Raw genomic sequence first — 9,669 nt, forward strand, 5'->3', positions numbered from 1 at the left:
TGATCTCCACGTGAGTTACAGCGACATTCCATATTCACTAAATGTAATCATCATTTTAACCCATACATTATAACACCACGGATTATGATATATTCACAGATAAAAGTTATTGTACTATCGTATGTTCGCTTTTCACTAACTATCTATAAATATATAGACTTTTATTAAAATTTAAACACTGATAAACGGTTTTAGTTGTGCAATAAATAAATTAATGCTAAGGGAAACAGAAGCAGTACGGAGTTTCTTTTGGAAACGAAATTATTTTTTGTTTGGTAAGTAAAAATAAATATAAATTATTATTATCAACATTGTATACACATTATACAAACTATCTCTTACAGAAACTATGGAATATTTTCATAACTTTCTTTACAATTTGAAGGTGTAAATATTCGTAATTATAACTGAAGATTATAGACTATTATATCAACTACATGATGTACCTAAAGTAGCCTCGTTTTCAGTTTTAGAGTCTACAATACATATATGAAATGCACATCTATCTAGCGTAAGATTCGCATTTCATATAGGTATTGTAGACTCTAAAACTGAAAACGAGGCTACTTTAGGGACAATATGCATTTGATATAGATATTTTGGACTGTGAAAATGAGGCTAAATTGCTTGGATCCGATATTGATTTCTAGTGGTCCAAATGTGTGAAATAAATTGAATTATTGGTTTATTGAGTCAACTTTACAAGGGTTTCTTTATTTCTTCACGGGTATTTAAACTGGCTTATGAAAGTTAATGAACTAAATAGTACTAAAAAGGAAAATTTTGATGCGCCACAATCTGTCTTTAAATTAATTCAAATCCCAAATTTATGATATTCAGAGACTCGACTCTAGCGAACTTGTACCTAAGGCATTATATAGTTATAGAAAAAGCAAATAGCCTGGTTGTACAATGTAGCGCAGTTTTTGTTGAGATGTATACATCTGTTATATTGATGAATGGTATACCTGCAATACACACGAACTACTTTTCTTCTCATCGGACAAAATGGATCAATTTGTAGAAAGACGTTTGGAAATTTGTTGATAGCCTTTAAATAAGTGTGCGTTCAACATCTTGGATTTGTTCCTAATGTGCGTAATTTATTAGCGATTTGTAACATAAATTATGAACTTGTGATTTATCATAACTAGAGGTAAATATTTTCACATTAAGTCTTTTTATATTAGTAATATAAATTGCCATAGAACATTCACAAAAAAATACTATATCTTCAATTTATGATAAAAGATAAAACAAAATGAAATAGACAAAAAAAACATTAATACGAACGTATATTTTATACGATCAACTATCATTATCATAAAATCAAAATTTTGAGTTTAATGTAGTTTTTAATAATATGTGAAATAAAAAAAATCTTACATGAATTTTTTTATATAAAATAAATTACTCTATTACTCGTCCACAGATTCGCATTGTAACATTTTGTAGACATGTTTACACGAAATAATAACTCATTGATGATCAGTTTTATATGAGCCGCGTCACGACAAAACCAACATAGTGCGTTTGCGACCAGCATGGATCCAGACCAGCCTGCGCATCCGCGCAGTCTGATCAGGATCCATGCTGTTCGCTATCAGTTTCACTACTTGTAATAGGGTTTGTAAGCGAATAGCATGGATCCTGATCAGACTGCGGTTTTGTCATGATGCGGCTCATATACATGTTTATTGTATAGCAATTTTAAAAGATAAATGATAATATGGATGATAAAATGTTGCATAGTTTGTTATACAGATACCCTACCACTTAATACTAGGTCACTGTAACTTTATCTAAATAAAAAAAAAGTAGCGTTGACCGAAGAAACAATAATGGTGCGTGTTAAATGAATATCTGACGGGGTATTTTATAACAATTTAAAATCTGTAAAATTATGTTGTTTTCGTAACCTTATTGTATTTCCTTGAAAGTTTTGTTATATATACAATGTCTATGTAATTAAATTAACACCAACTTTGTACGTACTTATATTAAAGTGTTGTGGAACAAAATATTGTATTGTCATTTTAATAGTAGGTAACGGGATGAATTTATACATATACATGCTCCACTCGCTTTTAATTAATTTACTTGCAAAGTTCTTTCCTTCTGGTATTCCGTCATCCTATTTAATTACAATAAAAACAATTCACAGACCGTAAATATATAGCTCTGGTGAACGAAATGGATTATTTGTTAGCGTGCTGTTATTTTTTTCACTCAAACTGGTTTTTTTTTAAAGAGAGATTTTTTAGAGATTTTTTTATCAAGTCGGGTTTTATCTTGGTATCAAAGTTTACAGATGTACAGATTGCACCTCCGTTATCTTCAGTTTAATGATTTAAAGGTATCATGATAGCTTAAATAAAATCTGTGCTTTTTTATCTTATTTTAAACCTGCTATCTTTTAACAGTACCTCGATAACAACGTAAAGCTGTTTGGCCATTTTTTTTTTTTTTACTTGCGATAAAATTAAAAATCTTATTTTCTTTATACTTCAAGCAATATGCTTGTATTGTGCAAATATATGTCTTAAATATTCTATCCACTCAGTTTTCGTATAGCTCGTAAAAGAATGGTGAAACATTTTAACCAGTAAAGTAAGGTATATTTGTAAAACTGAAACTTTGTTTATAAATTTGTATATGAATTTGTATATAATTATTTTGCTTGTTAACTTCAACATTCTTTAAAATCAATATTAGAAATACGCGAGCTTATTTAATTCATTCAAATAAAATTCTTTTTTGACAAACCGTAAAAGAATATAATTTTCAATTACGTGTTATATTATCCTACACTACAAATAATTTAATACTTTTAATAGCTGCACAACACATCTCGAGTTACGTCTATTTGTAATTTTAAAATACAAAGTGATTGACCGCAAACCTGGCTATTGACATAAAGTATAACATAATACCTATACATAGTTTCTTATATTTATATTATCGGGGTAGTTCATTTGTGATTTGCTAATTTCATGGATGAAAAAAGGTTTATTTTTGTAACAGTTTTTATTTTCTTTCTCCTGTGTTTTTCAGATTTTATATACTGTTAACGCACCTGTTGAAGCGTTTTAGGCAGCACCTGAGAAGGGGAGTAGTATACGGGGAAATTTATACTTTTATAATTGTGATTTAGTGTAATTGGTGCAGTTGCTATTGAATATATTTACGATGTAAAAACTTTAACGACTTTTGAATTAAAACACTCGTGATTGAAATGATTTTTTTTATTCTGGAATTTTTACTTTATAATTCATCTGGAATATAAGTTTAGAGAAATTTGATATAAAGTTCTGGAAGTTTCATTGCTTTTGATAGTTAGTTGGATTTACAAGTGAATAAAACTGGATTAAGATTAGCTATTTCTTCGAGATAAGATGGTACAGAATTAAAAAGGAAAAACATGTCCTCGAATTGCAAAGGGAAATCTGTGGAATCAAAGATCTGTATTCTTGGTGGTGCTGGTGTTGGAAAGTCGGGTAAGTATATCAATTCTTTTATATGTTCTTTGTCCTTTTTGTTTCATCTTTCCTTATCGATGACGTTTTCCAGCCAGCAGCTATCACAGCTATCGACAATAGAGACTACCTTTGTTTCTTTGAAATTAAAATCTATATCAAGCAAAAGCGAGTTTTTATAAAATCGCTACTAAATCTGTAATATCTAGTGATTATTAATAAATTTGTAATTATTCATAAAATCATGTCACATCGTCCTCCATTCTGTAATACCTATTCTGAAATATATATAATAGTAAAATAAATTTATTCATATCATTTCGTTTCATTAATAACACGTCTATTAACGGTCTATTTATTGCACAAATGTAATAACTGAAGGTGAAAAAATGTCTGAAAAAAATTAACATATAGATGTATTGAATCAATTCAGAAGTAGACGCTCTTTACATTTATAAAGATCTTTCTTTATCGCAATGCTCTGTTTATCAAATACACAAAAACACACTCCCGGATATGTACATAAATAAAACAGGCATTGAAAACTGACAAGCTTTTAATTTAGTTGAAGTGTATTGCAAACATCATCTGATTTTATTTGAAGGTAAAGTCAGGTCTAAAGTGCTTTTGACTTTAATTATACCCCCTTTCAGCTACTCGTTTAGAACTTTAAATGATTTGACATGCATACCAGACAAGTCACAGTCTTTCATCTCCGGTATCTTGAGATAGTTTACAGTATTCTGCTTGGTTGGGTCCGCTATACGTTTGATAATGAAAAGGTTAATGCATTTTAATGAGCGTAAAGTGCAGGAAACTACCCACAAGATATTTAAGAATCAAGCAGATGGAAAGTTTATTAGTTATAGGTTATCAAGGCATGTCGGAAATTCTATATCATGTATTTAAGTGTAAGATATTCCCGTGTCGATTAAATTAGGGTCAGGTAACAGCGATCAGGGTGATAGAAAATAATTTTGAACAATTTATTCAAATTCTTTACTTGTTTCATGTGATATTTTAGCATATATATCGTAACATATTGATACGTTATCTACAGAATAGGCACAATCGTTTATATACATCATTTGTGTTTGATATGACTGTTACTATATATTTTAAGATACGATATTCTCATCTTAATCTAAAATATTTCAGTCCCATCTATGACATTATTACTGCATAGGTCTAATTTTAATTAAAGAATCTACAAACTTTATATTGGATGATGCATTCACTATTGCGGGTCAGTTAAGACACTATATATTCATATGGTGTCCACTTAAAATGTGTAGAGTTTATTTTAAGAAAAACATGTTTATTTTAAATTCACAAAGAGACTGCCTGGCAATTATCATTATTTTCAAATACCAAATTATAACAAAGTATATCTTTAACTAAAAATAAAAAAAAATTGGTAAACGATCCAGCGGACTAATAAAAAAACAACACGTATTTCTTTACACGATATAAACTCATAACATCTTTATCATCTTGTCGATATACATGTATACTAAATTGAAGGTATATCACGTGATTCAATTGTTGTCTTAATCAATATGTATCAATAGCTGAGGATACGTAGCATATTAATTTATTATAGAAAATCACTTATTTAATGCATAAACGAGCATTCTTTGTATATTTCTCTCCTTTTTAAACTTGTAAAATGTAATATATTAGAGAAAAAAAAACATACAAATTGTATGAAAACAAGCAAATTTCTGTGTTAAATTTAGCTCTCATTCATATAGGGTAAAGAAAAGATTAACATTTCTAAAATGAAAATTTGAGATAAATCTTTATAGACAGACCAATCAATAATCCTGAAATCTATCAATATTTGAACTATATATGATCTAAATAAAAGACATTGGTAATAATATATACTTATTATTCAATTTCAGCCTTGGTTGTAAGATTTTTAACAAAGCGTTTTATCTGGGAGTATGACCCCACATTAGGTAAGACCATATGTTTATTTATTCATAAATATCATTAAACATTTTAAGAAGATTATTCCTATATAATGTGTGACAGATCTAACAGATAAACGCCATTGAAACGAAAGAATGGATATTTGGCTGTTGTTGTTGTTGATGATGATGTTGTTTTCGTTGCTTTTGTTGTTACTGCTTATACCTTTTTAAATTTTAAAATGCTACTGAGTTATTACACTGACCTTATGTCGTTTCATACTGTTTCAAGACCTTGTCAACCTAATCAAGTACATCAACAATAACAACCTGTTAACGTGGCACACTTTCAAAAAACACACACTCCCTTAAATTAGTATTTTTATTACATACTATAGCGGAATAAGCGATGTATTTAAAAAATGATTTAAACTTACAGTGGTTCATCTTAGTTACGTGAGAAAAAATCGTAAATAATTGTTTATAATAAACAATTAAGGTTCCTTTACACTGACCTGTACTATATCGTTTGATAATATGATCCTAAATCCTCTGATGTGATAATGAATTCACAACACATCTATTTTTTCGAAATAGACCTTTAATTACTTATCATTTTATCAATTATTAATACGGTGTTTTATCATGCGTGTTAATTTGATATTTTTGAAAAACTTAATGAGGAAATGCCTGCTTCCAAAATAGGTATCAAATGTTTAATCTAACAGATGCGTGTAAACATATTTAAAACATTCAAACAAGGTTTCGGAACAGAAGAAAATGTTTTTAATAGTGAACACCTGTGTATATATCAACCTGCATGTTGTTAGAGAAAAATTTGCATTTGTTTGCAAAGGAATACAAATGAAAAATATTTGTTATAAAGTGTTCACTTCGTTGACTCATTTAAATTTGACATGCAACAGGGTGCAGTCAATATGAATAAGGTACGAGACATGCTCAGACATGTATCTGCATTAAACTTTACACTATAATGATCTCACACAGCGTGAAAAATGTTTTAGATATAATTTAACCAAAATACATCGCACCATACAGCTATCATACGGTCAATTATACTTTACGCAACTTTTTCCATTACATAATATACTAAATTTCAAATTGACACTGTTAAGGTCATAGCTTGGTTTGTTGCTGAGGACCTCAGATGCCACTGAGTGCTTTATTCCACTCACAAGTTTGCACATGAGCAGAACCAACGGCCTTCCGTACGTTCAGCTAGGTGGGTAGGGTCCTCATATGAAAACAAAACTCATCATGCAGGATTTAAACTACCAACCTTACGCGTCCTGTGAACGTTGCCTTTGCCTTGTTGATCTTTATTCTTGTTTTTTACGTACGTTAAGCTAGGTGGATAGGTTCCTCACATGAAAATAAAACTCATCATGTGGGATTTAAACCTACAACGGTGAGTAGCATGTGATTGGAAGAGAGTCATATGCATAATTAAATATAAGCATATCTTACCATATCTAAGGGACAAACACATAAAATACATGTAATTAATAACTTCAAAATTTCATCTTAAATTCTACTTCAGTTGTTCTTACTGGAAAATTACGGTAATTAAAGTATTGTACCTTATATAATTGTTAATGACAGACAATGATTCATTTCTTGTTAGACAAAAAAATGACTATCTTGTTACTGCCTTTGATACAATATGCCAACTTGTAATTACCAACATTTTGTCTGTCTGTTAACCATGCAAATACTCAACATTTATATAATGTCTAGTTTTTGCAATTTCCCGTTGTTGATTGTTTTGTCAAATAAAACGCAAACATGTTTTGTAAATGACTAACATAAAAAAGATGCAAAAGAAAAAACAGCAACAGAAATTACATATATTGATTAAGATGGCTAATTATCAATTTGTGAATTATCGATAGTTATTATCAACTCAACTCAAATAGTTAATATATCGTGTGTTTCCTACTCTTTAAATTAGTAAGTTTTATTTTCATAAGCGTAGAATACGTTTAAAAGCAGTCAAAATTTGTCTGAAGTTAACTGAACGGTTTAGCATCTGTTCTTCTTGGATGTCTCGTTTTGACATTTTAAACGAAAATTCTTCTTGTGATTCAAGACATATAAAGTTTCTAATTTATTTTTTAATATTTACCTAAAATTAACAATATAACGTGCAGTAACTAGGACATAATGTGTATCCGTTATAATTTTTGTATGGCTTTAAATTACTGTATCTTGATACATGCTTAAATACTGTAATACATGCACTTTTTAATTATATTTCATCATTTTTATTATATTTATATCATTTTCAGAATGCACTTACAAACATCAAACAACAATAGATGATGAAACCGTTGCCATGGAAATACTCGATACTGCGGGCCAGGTAAGTTTTATTTTCCTTTTTTCTAAAATAAATAATCTGTATAAGGCAGTATTATGAATGGAGCTGAGAGCGAATGTACTTACATAAAAACTAACAATTTGTGTCTATACTTTGATCATGGAAATATTACACATACAATTATTTTACAATAATAATCTTAATATTCAACATAAATGTATCATATTTGTTATATAAACTCTTGTAACATGTATGTTATACTAAATAAATTGTATACTTAATAAGATTCAGTTTTATTAAAACTATTCTTAAAATTCTAGTTTTTTTAGGCTGGAGGTTGTAAGTGCATATGTACGAATATGATGAATGTACGCACACATTTTTTTGTTTTCTTTGATACTTTAGGTGTTTGAAACACTTGTTACGTTGAAAGTTCACATTAAAGACATATGAAACTGTTTTGTACTTCTGTTGGTATATATGAATACAGTATTATATGTTGATTAAGCTGGTGTCTAAATACAACTACTACTTGCCCTGTGTACAGTATCTTTGTTAATCCATGAATAAATTATTGGCAAATAACAGACTAAAGTCATGTCTTATTATCTCCACCTGTTGTGGTACCTGATATTGTTTACAGTAAACTGTCAGCTTTGGTTTAGGTCATTTTTGACCACTCATTCACCTGAAGCTTAGATATATTTGAACATTTCTTGAAGATTGTTTTTATTTTATCTTTTATGGCGTTATAATAATCATGTGTAGACTCAGTGTGAATGTTTAGCTTAAGTATCTATTTGTTGTTACAAATTCTCGTTAAAATTATAAAAATATTAACAGTAATGAGAAAAAGAAAGAAAATGCGTTGGTGTAGCCTAAATATCAGATGTGCTTCTTTGAAAACACAAGGTTTCTGCCATATTTTATTGAATCTGGAGAATCGCTTAGACTTGTTAATGAGCCATTACAATTATGAACTTGTAAATGTTTCCCGAATGGTTACAAGATTTATCACTAACAGAAAAGTTAGCAGTTATTATGATATTTTAGCCTATTCCCTGCCATTTTTTGTATAAGCATAAGTTCATATACTCAACGAACTGATAATCTCAGGAAATATTTGATCGCAAAATATAAATAACTTTCTTTGACTATATCAGCTTGACTTCATTATGTTATTAAAACAATATATAGTTTAGTTAAATAATATGTTATTGCATGAATACATAAATACATGTATGGTTACATAAATAATACAAAAACAATATTCACAAAGAGGTATAGTGCGAACTGGTCGGGCTACAAGTTATAACAACATTAGCAACAGACCTCCCCACAATGTCAATGTTAAGGATTCCATAACAGATAAATAGGTTTCTGTTTCAATGTGTAAAATTTGTTGCTCCTTTCAAGTCAGAAACAATGGTGTTTTTTTTTCCGTAAATTTTTGTATATCTAATCGATTTTCTTTATTTGCAATATTCTGAACCTAATCTGTTACTGCATACGTTCTTGAACTAAAAGTATAATTTGTTTTAGGAATGGACTATGCATCGTGATGGTCACGTGAGATGGGCAGACGGCTTTGTTCTTGTTTATGCAGTGAATGATAGGCAGAGTTTTGAGGAAGTTTGTAACATTAAACAAAGTATTGATGAAATCAAGAAAAAATTTTCAATTTTGTTTTGGAAAATAAAATAGATTACTTCACAAATTTTCACGTTCCCGCAGTGAAGGTAAAAGGGGGTGGCGTCCACTGGGAGGCCATTTTTTTTGAACTTCAGTTGGATTTTAGAAGAAAAAAAAATTTTTTAAACAATAAAAGAAAAAAGGGAAAACAAAATTTATTAAAAAGCAAACCAAGGAAAAAATTTGGGCTACCAATCGAAAGTTATAACAAAATGTTAAAAACAAAAACAAAAAAAATAAACGA

The 9,669-nt window shown here is 29.3% G+C and overlaps 1 protein-coding gene across 1 annotated transcript; it reads left to right on the plus strand.

Annotated features, from left to right (window-relative positions):
- The first annotated feature begins 955 nt into the window (after positions 1-955).
- On the plus strand, positions 956-9,437 carry LOC132735601 (ras-related and estrogen-regulated growth inhibitor-like). Its single transcript, XM_060722575.1, has 5 exons — positions 956-1,156; positions 3,055-3,497; positions 5,384-5,440; positions 7,702-7,775; positions 9,276-9,437. The coding sequence occupies exons 2-5, from the start codon at positions 3,422-3,424 to the stop codon at positions 9,435-9,437; spliced, it is 369 nt and encodes a 122-aa protein (XP_060578558.1). The 5' UTR covers positions 956-1,156; positions 3,055-3,421.
- Positions 9,438-9,669: the final 232 nt, after the last annotated feature.

The sequence above is a fragment of the Ruditapes philippinarum genome, unplaced genomic scaffold (genome assembly GCF_026571515.1).
Source record: "Ruditapes philippinarum isolate M1 unplaced genomic scaffold, ASM2657151v2 ctg1208_1_1_1_1, whole genome shotgun sequence".
In the NCBI taxonomy this organism is placed as follows: Eukaryota; Metazoa; Mollusca; class Bivalvia; order Venerida; family Veneridae; genus Ruditapes; species Ruditapes philippinarum.

What these genes read in the sequence shown, in the direction of transcription:
- LOC132735601 (XM_060722575.1), top strand. Translation starts at nt 3,422, where the DNA reads ATGTCCTCGAATTGCAAAGGGAAATCTGTGGAATCAAAGATCTGTATT. An exon ending in GGAGTATGACCCCACATTAG is followed by an intron (nt 5,441 to 7,701) that starts GTAAGACCATAT and finishes TATCATTTTCAG; the next exon opens with AATGCACTTACAAACATCAA. An exon ending in TACTCGATACTGCGGGCCAG is followed by an intron (nt 7,776 to 9,275) that starts GTAAGTTTTATT and finishes AATTTGTTTTAG; the next exon opens with GAATGGACTATGCATCGTGA.